The sequence below is a fragment of the Rhinopithecus bieti genome, unplaced genomic scaffold (assembly GCF_001698545.2).
Source record: "Rhinopithecus bieti isolate Rb0 unplaced genomic scaffold, ASM169854v2 scaffold_12155, whole genome shotgun sequence".
Classification (NCBI taxonomy): Eukaryota; Metazoa; Chordata; class Mammalia; order Primates; family Cercopithecidae; genus Rhinopithecus; species Rhinopithecus bieti.
In genome coordinates this window covers 252,267-268,992 of record NW_016807423.1, presented here as the reverse complement: position 1 = coordinate 268,992, position 16,726 = coordinate 252,267, and the positions used below count along the sequence as shown (strand labels likewise).

Sequence of the window (16,726 nt, the reverse complement as noted above, 5' to 3'; positions counted from 1 at the left end):
TGCTTTAGTTTGCCTTTTATTTTACCAAAAATAACAACAATAAAGTCTTCCCTCCGTTTCATAAAAATACATTTTCCCACCCTCCCCCCATCCCAGACATCAGCCCTTGCCACAGCCTAGAATCCATCATGCAAGTCACAGCACTCCGGGGAAATCTCCTACTACCCTCGCTCCACAGCTCCGGCAAAGCTGCCGGGCCACTCTGGGGGCGGCAGAGGCAGAAGTCCCAGGCCCAGATGGCTGGCCCCAAGAGCTCCATCTGTTTCCCCAAAGTGCAGGCAGCTTCTAGGCTATTTAGTGGGGCATGATATTGGATGCTTGGCTCAGGAAACAACCCCAGCCAACCCCAGGGCAGTGGGGCATGTTGGCATCAGGTTAGAAATTATTGCTCAAAGCAGAAACAGTTATGTCCTAGAGAAGGTCTGTTACACCCTCTTTCTATGTGTATCTCTGTGTAGCAATAGATGGGTCAGGATCCCTAGTTTCTCCAGCTCTGTGAACGCCTCCCTGTGAGGCCTTGGACAGTTTCTCCCTCTTCTTCTCCTGGCTTCAGTTTCCTGGTAGGTACATTGAGACAGTGAGACTGGATGATTCTCAGGTCCCTTCTGGCTTTCCATTCTGGCCTCCCAGAGTGGAGGCTCTAGGAGGGCAGAACCCTGTTCCTGCCTCAGTTTCCCCACCTGTGGGTCTGAGCATAGGGCTGGGTATGGAGGTACTGAGTAATGGAGTGTTGAATGAACATCCCAGTCCCTGTGGATAGCTGTGCTCTGAGATCCAACTGTCTGGAATGCCTGAGGGATGGCTGGGAAGGAGGCAGGTAGTTTTAGGATGGAGGATCTCCATACTGGAAGAGTCCATTCACCAACTATATCCTCAATGTCCCGGGATGGGAGAGAAGACTCCAAAGTTCCCAGTTGAAGTTCCACAAGCTCCTTGGACTGGGGGATTATTTTGTGCTGGGCTTCAGATCTGAGGAGCCAGGTCTGTAGATTCTGGGAGCTAGACTGGAGTATATGATTCCCAGATGAAGGGCCAGGGGGGGACCTTTGTGTACTTGAGGGATCATCTCCAACCCCCAGGCTACCTATAATACAGCCCTTCTTGGAGGCAGAGGGATGAGTATAATGTCAGCTCATGGGCATCTCTGGGTAAGAGAATCGGAGCCTGTGTCTGCGGTGGGTCAGGGTTTAGGAACTCAAGGCAAGGCCCCTCTTCCTACCTTCCCCCAGCTCTCCAGGACTCATGCTGATGGAAGAATGTAGCCTGGAAGGTTTGAATGTAGAGCAACATCTACAACCACATTTTGGGCACTTAGTCACATGGTCAGATATACTGAGTGGGGATGCTGAGCTGTCATCACTCCTACAGTGGCTGTGGTCTGATGGTCCCATGGTCTGATGGTCCCAATCTATTCATCCATCCAACGTTTATGGAAGGCCTACTATGTGCCAAGGAGGGGTAAGGCAGCTAGCTCTCACAGACACACCCCACACTGAAAATCACACACGCACACACCCCGGCATCTGTGCTCACTCACAGGCAGGCTGCTCACTCTCTTGCACCTTTCTTGCCATCACCTTGGCCACACCCACATTCCTCCAATAGGCTTGGGAACCAGCATGGAAGGGTCAAGTGTCAGAAGAAACCCCCTAGCCTACCCTACTCCCACACTTCATGCCAGAGGTTTAACTCCACTTCCCTTCTGTTTGCCCGCCTAGATGCTCTCCCCTTCTCCATCCACAAGCGGTCAGGGTGACAGGTAGGCAGACTCCTGAGAACCAGAAGTCCAGAGGCTTTGGGTGTGTGGAGTGGTTCCAGTGCCTTCAGATTCCTTCAGGCTCCTGGGGGTCCCCTCTGCCAGCCATCCTGTGTTCAGATTGTCCATCTGATGGCCAAAAAAGTCCAGACCTGGGCTCAGTGGCAGATCCGCTCTGTCATCTCCCTCTGTAGAGACACAAGGTAGGGAAGGGTCAGTCAGAGCTCAGCCTACTAGGCAATCCCTTCCCAAACCATAGGGCCTAGCTGCTCTTCTGTCTGAGCCTGGCCTGTTCCCCCAGCAACCCCAACTCTTAGGCTGCAGATCTGGGTTTGTAAACCGACACTTGAAAGAATTCTCTATTGAAGTACATAATTCACAGTTAAATGAATTGCCTTCCCTAATTTATCTACTTGGGCATTGGAATTACTTAAAGCAGGCAGCTTTTGGATATGAAAACTCAGAGGCTAGCCTTGGTAGGGGATGGTGGTAGGGCTTGGCCTACCAGTGGCTCTAGCTCCCGCTGGTCCACCAGACTGAACTCGCGGATGAAGTAGTAGAAGTGCTTGTAGCAGGTGTTGACGTGTGCCTCTGCCCCCATGCTGAGGATGCTATCGAAGTGGTGGATGTAGACATGGACAAAGACTCGGAAGAGGCGGGTCAGGATCTTGGTGCAGACCTGCTGGAAGTTCTTAGGGAAGGGAACTCCTAGAGGGCAGGGGAGGGCAGAAGAAGGGGATCAGTATCCTGGTGCAAAGCTCTGTTCAACTTTTCCCTCCCACACACAGGCAACCAGGATGGCTTTTTCCCCAGCATACTTCTTAGTACACTTCCCTCTGGGAAATAGAGAGTGGTTTGACTTTCTCCCACACTTTTTTTTCTTTTCCTTTCTTTTCTTTTCCTTTCTCTTTTTCTTTCCCTCCTTCCCTCCTTCCCTCCTTCCCTCCTTCCCTCCTTCCCTCCTTCCCTCCTTCCCTCCTTCCCTCCTTCCCTCCTTCCCTCCTTCCCTCCTTCCCTCCTTCCCTCCTTCCCTCCTTCCCTCCTTCCCTCCTTCCCTCCTTCCCTCCTTCCCTCCTTCCCTCCTTCCCTCCTTCCCTCCTTCCCTCCTTCCTTCCTTCCTTCCTTCCTTCCTTCCTTCCTTCCTTCCTTCCTTCCTTCCTCTCTTTCTCTCTTTCTTTCTGATGGAGTTTCACTCTTGCTCAGGCTGAAGTGCAATGGTGCGATCTCAGCTCACTACAACCTCCACCTCCCGGTTTCAAGCTATTATCTTGGCTCAGCCTCCCAAGTAGCTGGGATTACAGGCATGTGCCATCATGCCCAGCTAATTTTCCATTTTTAGTGGAGACAGGATTTCTCCATGTTGGTCAGGCTGGTCTGGAACTCCTGACCTCAAGTGATCCACCTGCCTTGGCCTCCTAAATGCTGGGATTACAGGCAAGACCCATGGTGCCTGGCCATACTTTTCTTTTTAATGAAGCACAAATCTGACTGTGGCTCTCCCCTGCTGGAATATACATCATCTCCCACATTTTCCCATCACCTAAAGCAGGGCTTTGCAAACTTGTGGGGGTCACTGACCAACCCTTCCTAGACTCTGATAAAAGTTACGACCTAAACTCGCCCCAGAAATATGTGCAATTGCAGAGATGCTCACATCACACCCTGGTATACAACCCCAAGGAGAGTTCAACAACTGGATCCATTCAAAAAAATCCCTGGGTCTTCAGGATTAAGTCCTAACTTCCCAGCAGGATGCTGCTCAAGGCCTTTCATGATCTCATCCTGACCTCCCTCTCTAGCCCCACCCCGTGTCCCTCCTCTTTTCAACATTCACACAGAAGTCCTCAGACCCCCAATCCTGGAAATTATGAATTCTGCAAGAATTAGTTCAGACAGCCTTCATTCCTTCAAATACTCAACAACAGGAAGAACCTTCCATTTATGAGCCAGGTCCTGTGCTGGGTCCTTCACACCTTTTGCTCTAATCCTTAGAACAATTAGCCTTATGTGTCTGATTGTCATTTTAGATATGATAAAACAGAAGTGCTTATAAAGGTAAAGCTGCTAGCCCAAGGCCACGTAACTATTAATCAGTGCAGAATGGAGACAGGATTCAAACCCTCTTTGCACTGCACTGCAGCGACCCTCACAGATATGGGACCCATAAGAAAGGTCCCGTTTCTGCATAGTCCCCCCTGCTCAAGGCAGAGATCTTGGTGGCTTATGCCCTCTTCTCTGTGTGGCAGTCACCCAGGGTTTTAAGCATCTATACCTGGAGTCCCACAGGCTCAGGGAGGTATGGCCGGCAGGGAATAAGAGTCTACCTACATTCAGGTCCCCCGGGCTCCGTAGACCCCCCTCCTCTTCCTCACTGTTCCCAGGTGGGGTCGAGCCTTCCCTCCCTCTGAGACCCTTCAGCCCAGCCCAGATCGCTCAGACATATCCTGCCCATCTAGACTTGGGGTCCTGAGCTCCCACAGACCTGAGCCCCAAGTTCGGAATTCCTCCCAGTTCAGTGCACTTTCCCTCAGTAGCCTCAGTTTCCTCCTATGTAAAATGAAGGTGCTCACTGTCAGGCATGACAGCGCAGGAAATGGTAGGTCACTGGCTGGGGAGGAGCCGTGGGTATTGAATTGTGACTCAGAGCCCAGCTTCCTTCAGCATTCAGACTTCTCCCCTCAGGGCTTGACCATCCTGCCCCACCCACCACTGATACACACAGCCTCTGTGGAGATGAGATCCAGGTCGGGGCTGGGCCCGGCTACAGGTGGGGCTGGTGTGATGAACACAGTGTCATGCCTGCTCAGCTCCTGGACCAACACCCCCCTCCTGCTACCTTTGGGTGGGTAAGCAGTGCCTGAGTGACATCACTCATCTCCCTTCCCTACCCTCACCCACCCAGGCTGCCCAGCTGAGATAAGAATTCTGCAAGAAAAGGCCCCACAGCCTGTGCCTGGTAAGGGAAAATTCTGCCCTCAGAGCCCCAATCTGAGGTGATGATACCATCAGGGTCTACCCAACCACCAACTCCCTCCTTTTCCTGAGGCCAGGAGTCAGAGGGAACCCCGGGAGGCTGGAGGTCAGATCAGCTATGACCTCAGGGCACCTGTTCTGGAAGGTTCTGAGAATCATAGCATCTGTGGTCTTGCCAGAGTGGTCTTTGGTGGGACCACTTATGCTTTAGAAAAGAAAAGCCCTCTGAAGCGGGTGGATCACCTGAGGTCCGGAGTTCGAGATCAGCCTGGCCAACATGGTGAAACCCTGTTTCTACTAAAAATACAAAAATTATCCAGGCGTGGTGGTGGGTGCCTGTAATCCCAGCTACTCAGAAGGCTGAGGCAGCAGAATCGCTTGAACCCCGGTTGCGGGGGAGGCGGGGGCAGAGGTTGCAGTAAGCTGAGATCACATCACTGGGTGAAAGAGTGAAACTCCATTTTAGAAAAGAAGAAAGAAAAGAAAAGAAGAAAGGAAGGACGGAAAGGAAGGAAAGGAACAGAAAGGCCCCAAATTGGGAGTCAGGAAGTCCTAGTCAAATGCTTGACCTTGAGCAAGACACTTAACCTGTTTCAACCTCGCTTTCCTCTTCCACAAAATGGGGATGAAAATCATCCCCCAACCCTGCACAGAGTGTCTATGTCAAACTAAATCCTCATCTGTGGAATAGGCTCCCAGTGGCTCCCTCCCCGCCAGGTGACGCTCACCAACACGCGTGGGAAAGACCTCTTCGTCGTTGATAAGGCCTTCGATCCAGTCCATGAGCAATGCCATATAGCGTGGCGCAGAGAGCTTGGCTGGCCGCCGGTACTGGCGCTCATCTTGCCAGCGGTACTCGTAGCGGGGCCCACCGGCCATGACCGGGCAGCTGGTCTCACTGCAGCGCTCAGCCATGGTGCCGTAGATGAGGTTGATGCGGTTGAAGAAGTCCACCACATGCACAGCGATCCAGTCGTCGATGTTCTCCCCCGGTGGCAGCCTCACCACACTGCGTAGGTCCAGGCCCGACTTGAGAGAGGCCTGTGCCTTCTTGTACAGCTCAAAGCGCTGTGTGCCCGGCTCAAAGCGCTTCCGCGGCCGGAACGTCTTGTCCTTGGCGAACACCTGCTTCAGGCACAGGGCCATGGCCAGCTGGGCCTGGAGCTGCTGTCCAGGGGCTCAGACCTGAGGATACCCTGCCAGGGACAAGGGCATGGGGGAGCTGGCGGTCAGGGCCTTATCATCTGGAGTCTGACTTCCCAATTCATCATTTCCCTGTCACCTCTTAGACTTTGCTCAACCTCTGCATCCCCTGCCTGGGAATCTAAATCCTCAACCCCTAGGTCCAGTGCCCCGCCCTCTTTCCAAGCTACATTAGTCCCCCTTGCTAAGCCCCATAGCCCTCCCATCTTGTTTGTCTCTTTTGTGCTTTCATTGCAGAGCTGGGCCTGGGCTCTAAACAGGTGCCCCTCAGACTTGCTGTTAGTTACGACAGAGGTAGCAGAGGCTCCCTGCAGGCCTACCAGCAGACAGAGGCTTGGACGAGATGACCTCTGGGAGCCCCCTTGGCCAGCTGGTGCAGTGTGGGAGAGCCTCACAGCATTGTGCTGGGGGCAGGGTGGAGGGGGGTGGGGGATGGCTTTCGACTTCCTCTGGGATATCCCGTAGTCCATCCGGCCACCGGGGATTCCCAGGGAGCAGCAGGGAACTTTTCTACCAAAAATGTCCTTTCCTTTTTTTTCCACCCTGAAAGAGGAAAGCGCCCTCCCGCTGCCAGCTGGGCGGCTTCTGAGTGTGGCTGCAAGCACTGGAGGAGGGGGAGGGCGGCAGATCAATGAGGGCATCGCTTCCTCTGACAACAGCTGGAGATCCTTCCCCCGAAGCCAACCTCCTCCGGCCCCAAATCTGAACAAGCCACTGGCCCCTCCCCTTGCACCTGACACTCAGTAGACATTCCTAGAGCAACTACTATGTGCCTGGCATTGGGAGGTAGAAGAGTATAGTCAGATTCACCCAGGAGGGCCCAGGTAGAGCTCAGGCAAATTTGCTTTGCCTCCTAGAATTTAAGGATCCCAGATTCAGAACAGACTTTGGGAGACAGTGATCAGGGCCCTAGGCTCAGAGGCAGGAGTCCTGGGTTCTAGTTGCAGCTCTACCACTGGCTTACTGGGTGACCCCTGTATCACCATGGATTTGGCCCATCCAGGTCCTGGGTCACTCTGCTATAGCTAGGTTTCTAAGACCTGAGTCATCTCATCTCACCTGTGACTGTGTGAGCTACTGGGAAATGCAGACCCATGTACCTACCAAAACTAGAATTTAGCCACAAACTAGCACTGCCCCTGCCCCTAGACTGAGCACTAAAGCTGAGTATAAGCTAAGAATTGCCTTCTTTTTCTAGGCTGACCTCTGACCTAGGCTCTGGCAAGTGTGAGCCCTGACTCTAGCCTTTAGCCCTACTCTGAGACTTGCTTACAGCCAGACAAAGCCTGGGCTTGACCTCTGACTGATGCTGGAGCACTGTCCTTTCTCACATCTCTGGTAACCCTGCGGCAGGACTGGGGAAGGGAGGGTGGGAACCAGGTGACAATTGGGTAAAAGCAAAGGGATGGCACATATCGTGGGAGGGGTATTCTGGCAAGAAGTCAAACTAGCTGGGGAGATGTTTGAGACAAAGGTCCTTCCTTGAACCCACAAAGGCAGGCCAGGATGGGGGCAGTCTGGTAAAATGAGGGCAGCTTGGAGAGTAGAAACAGGCCATTCAGCAGGAACTTGTTCTCTTGAAAAAAAACTCACAGATGTGAAAGGTCATCTCATCCATCCTGACTCTTCAACTTTTCACCCAAAGAAGTCCCCAGGGTGGGACCCCAGTTTCCAGAGCAAAGAGGAGATTTCTGCACTTCACTTGCCATCTCCATTTTAAACTCTGCTTGGGGCAAGTGCTTCCCAAATTCCTCATACTGCAATGAGGCGGGGCTCCTGGGCTCCCCACATTGTATGACCCCCTTTATGACAGTTAGAAATAGGCCCCCACCTTGGCATTCAGCACCTTGTCCTACCTTTCCTGCCCCACTTTGCACCTCCCCACACCAACCACCCTGGGCTTCTTCCTGATTCCCGAACATGCCCCCACTCTCTTGCCTCTGCATGTTTTCTTATACCTCCACCTGCCTGACCACGCAACCTCAGACTGGCTGCTACCTCCTCCCACAGCCTCCTCTCCTGAACTCAGATCTCCTTCTCCTTGGGTAGAGGCTGCTTTTGGTCATTGCAGTCTCCACTCCATCCCCAACCCAGCCCCAGCTTAGGAAAAGGCCTTGCACAAAGTCAGTGTTCAGGCTTGAAGGAAAGCTTAGACTAGAATCTTAGAGTTAAAATAGCCCTGACAGATCAACTGGCCCAACTCACTTGTACACATGGGGAAACTGAGGAAACAAGATGAGGAAACTGAGGCCTAAAAATAGGACTTGAGGAGCCTGTGTTCACACAGCAAGTTACAAGCAGAATTGGGAACTGAGACGAGGTGGGGCTCAGCTCATGACCAAGAGTAAAACACCATTTTCCTGCACTGGCTTATCAATGGTCTGGTGCAGACAGAGAAGAAGAGGGGAGTGGAGGGACAGTGGAAGCATCTTCTCCACCAAACAGCCCAACCGGCTTCCTGTCCCCAATACACTGGCTCCACACAGCAACTGGGATGTCCTGACCAGTGAGCTAGAGTTCCACCTTACTCCCGTGGAACTTCAAGGCCTGGCTCTCTTTCCAGGAAAACGTAAGCTTAGGGGGTGGGTGCAGGGCAGGTACTCTTCTAGCCACAGGGTTAACTACCTTCGCTCTCCACCCCCATGCCCTCACTGAGTTTCTGTCACAGAACTTCTGTCCCTCCCTGAACCATTGCTGTTCCCCCTCCTAGCCCCATTTCCCAGTGCTGGCTATCCTTTCACTGCTGGAGTGGCAGCGGCTTGCTTATTCCCTGGGTGGGGATCTGGGCTTCTCAGATGAAGGCAGCAGGGTGACCCTCCCTGTTTCTGATATTGAGCTCCCTGCTAGGCTACATCTACCACTCCTTGGGCCTGGGCCAGAATCTGGGCCAGAGGATGGCCCCAGTTTGAACCCAGAATCCAGCCTGGGACGCTCTTCAGGACAGAAGTCGAAGAGAAAAAGTAGAGGCGAAGACTCCAGGCTCTCTTCGGGGCGCGCAGCCACCCACGCCCACCCCCGGCTTCCCTGCACCCCAAACCAGCTCCCAGGGCCAGGCAGGTCGTAGGACCCAGAGGAGCCCGCCTGACATTTCCGCTCCCCGAAAACACGCCCCCCAACCCCTCCCCTCTGCCCCGTACCGCCCCCTCCAAGCCCACCCCAACTTTCGAAGCTCTGAGCCTCCGACCCCAGCCCCAAGACAGCGGCCAGTCTGCCTTCGGGCGGGACTCTCCTCCGGACTGTGCCACGCCAGGACAGCCGAAGAAATGAAAGTGGAAGCCAGGCGGGCGGGGTGCAAGCGGCGAGGCCGCAGGGGCACGGCGCACACTCACGGGCCCTCCTCTGGCCGCGGGGTCACATTCCCAGCCACAGGGTCGCCCTTCTCCTGCCGGTCCCGCAGTGCCTATTCTCTCGCCTGTCAGCCTGTCCGTCTGCCTGTCCTGCCGGCTGCAGCCGCCCTCCTGCCCGGGTGACGCCAGCTCCGCCCCGGGCCCGCCACGCCGCGGCCACGGGGCGGGGAGGGGCGGAGAAAGGGGACTCCCCTCCACCCCAGTACACAGACGCACTCGCCCCCACCTTCCCGGAAAGTCCATATCGGGCTCCCAGCTTCCCCTTGGACAAAGGACTGAGCTGCCCGCCCCCTCAGTGCTTCCTTGGACCTCCACCAAGGAGGCCTCAGGTTCCCAGACGGTAAAATGGGGAAAAACTCGGCTTCTTCTGGAGCAGAAACAAGAGCTGCTAGATAAGAGTGGTTTCTTTGCCCTCCTAGAATCGTCTGCGTCACACTTGTCCTGGGACCCGATAAGGGATCGGGACTGTCCTATCCACTCCCATATCCTCAGCTCCTGGCACATAGCAGGAACTCAAAACCCACTTGATGGATGAATGAATGAATGATTGAGTGAAGGAATGAATGAACGCCTTGGGAATCATGAGCTGAGTCCTTCACATCTGAGGGACAGGCCCAGAAGAGCCTCAAATCACAAACTTCATCTCCTCACCAGGGAGGGGGCCTGGCTCAGGCTGGGCTGATTCTCCTTGCTCCTAACCCAGAGTCACCCCATTTCTTACCTCCAGACCTTTATCCCAGCTGTTCCATTTTAGAATACCTTCTCTCCCTCCTTCCTTCCGACCAAATCCAAAACCACTCAAGACCTGATCTGCTCTCCCTATCACCTGGGTTCCTTCGAGGACAGACAGATATCCCACCAGCATTCAGTGCACACTGTGGCCCCCAGGCCCAGGGACCAGTTGGCTGCTCTGTCTGGGATGGGAGGGAAGATTGGAGGCCTTCTAGGGTAGGAAGACCAAAGCAGAGAGCTTAGCTGTAAAAGCCACTCTGGAGGGGTGGGAGGTGAGTAGATGCGGGTAGGGGAGAGCTGGAGGCCAGAGGTGGGCATTTACTATGGCACACTGGACACTCCTTGTGTCTGGACCTTCTGTTTGCTGGATGACATGAGAACACGCTAGATCCTTAACCCAGATCATATCCTTTGCAGCAACATGGGCTGGAGCTGGAGGACATTATCCTAAGCAGACTAACACTGGAATAGAAAACCAAATACTGCATATTCTCACTTATAAGTAGGAGCTAAACAATGAGACTACATGGATACTAGGAGGGGAACAGCAGACACTGGGGCCTGCTTGGGGGGAGGGTGGGAGGAGGGAGGATGAGACAAAAATACCCATCAGGTACTATGCTGCTTACCTGGGTGATGAAATTATCTGTACACCAAATTCCCATGACACAGAGTTTACTTATATAACAAACCTACACATGTACCCTTGAACCTAAAATAAAAGTAAAAAAAGAATCCCAGCTCGTAGAACTGTGGATATGTTCTTTTGCTGAGCACCAATTTTTGCCCCAGTCTAAAGTTCTCTGTATTTTTATGTCTGACTCTTAACTGTCTGCACTGAATCCCCTATAAACAAACACTTGCTTATGGAGCAAATTAAAATATGCTTCTTTATTTATTTGATATCCTAATCAATATCTTTTATTAAGTATAACTCTCCACTCATATCAGATCAGGGGATTGGGTGATGAAGCTGACCTGGTTGCTGACCTCAGGTGCTGACAGGTCAGTAGAGGGGACAACACACAGAGATACACAAGGTCAGAGCTCAGTCACCCAGAGGTGAGAATGTGGTTGTGGACTAATGGACTTTGTAAGAGTGGGGGTATTTGCAGGAAGTACATGGAACACCCAGAATGGGTATGTTTAACAAAGACATTATTTACAGGTATGGTCAAGGTGTAGGGAAACCACACAGACAGTGTATCACCAAAGGGCTCACAAGAGCAGAGGCTGTCAACCCTAGGCTGCAGGAGTGCAGGAAAGGAGTGGTGAAAGTGGGAGCTCTGAGGACGGGGCAGCTGTGGCCTAAGGTGGAGGGGTATACCCAGCCCACAGCAATCATATAGGGAAGGACGGGGGGCAAGTAAGAGACCCCACTCTCCTCCCTCTCTCCCTCCCTCTGATCTCTGGCCTGGTTTCCCCCACTAGCTGAATCCTCCCAGAAGCTAAGAACAAGGGAACCTGTTGCTGCAGCCTGTAGATGTCAGCCTCCTAGGGCGTAGAAATGGGTGGAGAGTGGGAGCCATCTGAGGAGCCATGTGGGGTCAGGGCTGACTTCACAGGGGAAATGATTTGGAAACTGCTTGTGTTTTCCTTATCATTCAGTTCTAAATAGTTCATAAATTTCAATGTAATTTCCTCTTTAACTCTTGAATGATTTTGAAGTATGTTTTTCAGTTTCTTAGCCTATGGGAGGTTTATGTTTTTCTTGTTGAGTTCTAATTATATTGCATTGTGGTCAGAGATCATGGTCTGGAAGATTCTTTGGAATTTGATGTGACTTCCTTTGTGGCTTTGTGCAGGGTCATTTTCTGGACCTCTGAGCTGGGTTTTATAGGATAGGCAGGAGTTTTTCTGGTGAAGAGTGAACAGCACAGAACCTTACACTGTGGGAAATAGAAATGATCCACTTTGAAGGAATATCAGAAGTTCCCAGCTCATCCTCAGAGTCCCTGGGTGTCTGTGGGATGGGAGGCAGGTGGAAGGGTTGCGGGAAGTCAGAAAGCCCAGATCTCTCAACTACCTGTACCCTCTTCCTGCCCTTCTCAGTCTTGGTTAGAGAGACTAGTTCTTCTAGGAGGCTCTTCTGGGGCTGAAAAGACCCAGACCTTGGAGAACAGTGTCCTGGCTTTACCATAATTTAGCTGTGTGGCCTTGGGATGGTTTTGCCCTCTCTGATGGCACACTGTAACCCTACAGCACTGGAGACCTACAGAAGACAGGCTCTATTCCCTACCACTGTGTCCTGAGTATGATAAATGGCTCCAGAAGAGTTTAAACAAGGCTCATCTCTGAAGCTTGGCGTGAGCCAGCGAGGACCTAGGATAGGACGTGACCTTTTCCACTACTCAGCCTGGGCACAGGCCCCCCTTGCAGTATGAACTCTGAGTGGCAGCAGGGTGGTGTCTGCCTGCTGTGTGCCTTTGGGAAAGCCCTTGCCCCTCTCTGGGCCTCAGTTTCTACACCTGTACCATGAAAGCATCTTCTAGCCATACCAAGTACCATATCAGAACCAGCTTCCTGTGCCTTCCCACTGTAGGCCTGTATCCAGTGACTCCACTGATACAGAGTGGCCACTTCCTGGGGACTCCGCAGCCCTTCCTATGCCAAGAAAGGTCCCTCCTCCCTCCCTGCCCCACAGAATGAGCTACTGCACCCTCAGTTCACCTTACCAGATGTCTGGCAGCTACTATAGCCTGATAGGGCCCACACTCTCCTCACTCTCTCCCAAGAAAGAGTTTCCATTTCAGCTTCTGCCCCTCCCTGCCCAGGAGGCAGGCTCATCTATCCTGGATTTTCCATCCTGGCCACTGAGGAGAATGCCATGGGCACCCTTATGGCAGTCAGAGGAATTGAGGTTAGACTTCCTTTCACTTGAAGGAGACAAGGTTCAAGGGAAGATGGCAGGGTAAGACAAAGTTGACAAGGATATGCACTAAAATTCTGTGTGACCATGGACAAGGCACTTGTTCTCTGAGCCTATTTTCCCTTCTCTAAAGTAAAGACAACAACAACATCTGTCCCACAGAAGAGCTGAGAGAATCAAATGTGATAGCCCTTGTAAACAGTAGAAGGCTGTGGTCAGTCTGTTTCAGGGGTGCTGCCTTCAAACACCCAGCAGGTGTTTGTGTGGAAGAGGGACTGAGCTTGCTCCAGGGTCCTGGAGAGCAGTGGGCAGACACCCAGGACAATATGAAGAGGCGCTTGGCATATCAGAGCTATCCAACCATGCAGCCTGGATGGCTGTGCTGTTCTCTCAGGAGGGAGCGGTGCAAGCATAAGTTACCAGCCCCTGGTGACATGGACTTCAGAGGGTTTCAGTCCCTCCAGAGAAGGCGAGGGCCCTCTTGCCTCTAAGAACCTCAGGCTCCTGTGTTCTCTGCTCCAAGCGACTCCTCCTTCCCAGCCCTCTCCCCTTAAGGTAGAGGCATTGCTCTCGTCTCTTCCATCTTGGGAAGGAGACCTCTGGAGACTGGGGTGGAAGCTTGGTGTGCATAAGTGCCTGAAGACAATTTCACAGCTCTCAGACCTCACCCTCAACATGGTCCCAGTAGGCATTGTCCCCTCCAACCATTTGGGTTAGTTCCCAGCCTGGGGTGCCCCAGGAGTGGAGGTGATAGTTGTGGGGGAAGGGTGGTTTCACCAGTGTTCCAGGCTCAGCCTTCCATAGAACCCACCATGAAGGCTGCCCAGGAAATTCTGTCCAACCCTAGCCCCTCCTCTGCTGCTGGGGTGCCTCCATTTCAGCCTCTGGGGCTGCCTGCATGGAGCAATCCCTACTTAGTTCAAAGCTTTTCTACAGAAAGCCCTCAGATTGCCCCAGTCTGGATGCACCCTCCTCCTTTCTCCACAGCACGGCATCCCTTCTCCAAGTGAGTTCAGTAACACCTGCCTCCCTGCCTCAGAGTTGCCAGCAGGGATGGGGGTTTTTATGGTCCCCAGAGGCCTGGGTGTTATCTTTTAGCAATAATGGTAGTAAATTACGGCCAGGCGCAGTGACTCATGCCTGTAATCCCAGCACTTTGGGAGGCCAAGGCAGGCGAATCACAAGAGGTCAGGAGTTTGAGACCAGCTTGGCCAACATAGCGAAACCCCGCCTCTACTAAAAACACAAAAATTAGCCGGGCATAGTGGCTTGCACCTGTAATCCCAGATACTCAGGAGGCTGAGGCAGGAGAATCGCTTGAACCCAGGAGGCAGAGGTTGCAGTGAGCCAAGATCCAGCTTTGGTGATACGAGACTCCATCTCAAAAAATAAATAAATAAAATAATGGCAGTAAATTATGCTTTAAATTATTATGGTGGTGTGAAAACACATCACTTTCTTCTATTTGTTCATTCATTCTTACATTCCACAGTATTTACTGAGGGCCCATTAGATGTCAGGCACTGTATGTTGGCCAGTTGTAGACTTTCCCCTTGCTTTGTGGGTGGTGACAAAGGCCTCGGTCTTCTAAGGAAGTTCCACTGGGCCCACGTGTCCCATTGGCTACAGAGGAATATTACTGAACAACAAGTCAGGGAGGGGGTGGCTTGTAAAAGGGAAAGGTTCTTGGATATCACTTAGTGTGATCTCCTCGATGTATGTGGAAAACTGAGACATAGGGGGAGAAAGAGATCAGCCCAATGATGAATCATGACAATAAAAACCATCCAGTGAACCTTACATATGCCTCTCCCTGAAAGGCATATTCTCATTTCTTCTTCTCAGCAACCCTGGGAGAGAGGGAGGTTTATCTTTCTACAGCTTTTTTTTTTTTTTTTAAAGACAGTATTATCTTTATTAAAAAACGGATAGATATAGCAGCACTTACAAAACAGAGTTCATTCAAAGGCATTGTACACTGTCAACTGATAATGTGGAGACAGCAGCCCCCTGCCTAGCTGGTTGTGGGCTCTGCACAACATTTGCCCGCAACCACCTGCTCCACTTGGTACAACGCAGCCCAGAACACCCGCGGGGAGAGCCACGCCACTGTGGCCCTCCACAGCTTCAAGCCTTTGTTGTTGTGCGAGTCCCTCAGGTCAAGTAGCACCTTCCATAGCAGCATTTTTAAAATTGTTCTTCCCTTCAGAGAGGGATGGAGGGGCTGGAGAGAAAGTTCCATTAAGTAGGGAGAAGGGATTGGCCATGTTTAGATGATGTTCCAAACCCTACACTGGAGCTGTCTCTGGGTCCCATCTTGGCTTCATGTCCAGGAGATGGGAAAGCTGTGTCTGCTGCAGTGGGAAGCAGCAATTCGGTGGGTGGAGTCCACTTCTTGGTGGAGACTCATGCTGCACCCTGTAGAGTCTGGATTCCACACAAGTACAGCTTGTGACTTCCTGCAGTTGTTAATCCAGTATGTCATCAAATTGCATTTGGGGCCTTTTCAAGAAGCAGCTGTAGGAGCTCCGCTTTGCCTGAGGCTAAGTAGACTAAGGGTATGCTCTTCTTTCCCAGGAAGTTTTCCTAAATTACACCAGCTGCCTGGAACCAACCCTCCTCAGGGGGGAGCCCTTGACACAAAAAGTTCTCAGTGGTTTGCAGTTGTGCTCCTTGGTTAAGCCCATGGAGGTTGCGTCTTCCCTTTTGGACTATAAGCCCTCAGAATTGGGGTTTTCTTTATTTTGCCTCCTCCCATGTTACCCTGTAGCAGCAACTGACAGTTGTAAGGAATGTTGTGGTTTACAAAGTGCTTTTACCAACTCTGTTTTTGTTTTTTGTTTTTTTGAGATAGAGTCTCGCTCTGTTACCCAGGCTGAAGTGCAATGGCGTGATCTCGGTTTACTGCAACCTCCGCCTCCAGGTTCAAGCAATTCTCCTTCCTCAGCCTCCTGAGTAGCTGGGATTACAGGCACACACCACCATGCCCAGCTAATTTTTGTAGAGACAGGGTTTCGCCATAGTTGGTCAGGCTTGTCTTGAACTCCTTACCTCAGGTGATCCACCTGCCTCGGCCTCCCAAAGTGCTGGGATTACACACATGAGCCACTGCGCCTGGCCTACTCTGATCATTCTTGAGTCCTGCAACAACCTTGGAATGCGAGTATTGGCTCCAAAAGGTGAAATGACTTGGTCAAGAAGCACAGCTTGAAATGCAGAGCTGGGCCGCGTGAGGTGGCTCATGTCTGTAATCTTAGCACTTTGGGAGGCTGAGGTGGCAGATTGCTTGAGCTCAGGAGTTAGAGACCAGCCTGGGCAACATGGCGAAACCCCATCTCTACTAAGAAAATACAAAAATTAGCCAGGTGCAGTGGTGCGTGCCCATGGTCCCAGCTATTCAGGAGGCTGAGGCAGGAGGATTGTTTGAGCCTGGGAGGCGGAGGTTGCAGTGAGCCGAGACTGCTCCAAGGCACTCTAGTCGGGGCGACAGAACAAGACTTTTATCTTAAAAAAGAAAGAAAGATGGCCGGGCGCGGTGGCTCAAGCCTGTAATCCCAGCACTTTGGGAGGCTGAGACGGGCGGATCACGAGGTCAGGAGATGGAGACCATCCTGGCTAACACGGTGAAACCCCGTCTCTACTAAAAATACAAAAATTAGACGGGTGAGGTGGCGGGCACCTGTAGTCCCAGCTACTCGGGAGGCTGAGGCAGGAGAATGGCGTGAACCCGGGAGGCGGAGCTTGCAGTGAGCTGAGATCCGGCCACTGCACTCCAGCCTGGGCGACAGAGCGAGACTCCGTCTCAAAAAAAAAAAAAAAAAAAAGAAAGAGCAAGCAAGCAGAACT

At 52.2% G+C, this 16,726-nt stretch overlaps 1 protein-coding gene across 2 annotated transcripts; it reads right to left on the bottom strand.

Moving 5' to 3' along the window:
* Positions 1 to 9,493, bottom strand: MOB3C (MOB kinase activator 3C). 2 transcript variants are annotated; one of them, XM_017881714.1, is made up of 4 exons: positions 9,262 to 9,493; positions 5,458 to 5,925; positions 2,262 to 2,464; positions 1 to 1,944 (listed from the first exon to the last, which is right to left on the bottom strand). In XM_017881714.1, the coding sequence occupies exons 2-4, from the start codon at positions 5,873 to 5,875 to the stop codon at positions 1,915 to 1,917; spliced, it is 651 nt and encodes a 216-aa protein (XP_017737203.1). In that variant the 5' UTR covers positions 5,876 to 5,925; positions 9,262 to 9,493; the 3' UTR covers positions 1 to 1,914. The 2 variants fall into 2 exon arrangements, with proteins under 2 accessions (XP_017737203.1, XP_017737204.1); XM_017881715.1 differs by lacking the exon at positions 9,262 to 9,493 and having other exon boundaries at positions 5,458 to 9,038.
* Positions 9,494 to 16,726: the final 7,233 nt, after the last annotated feature.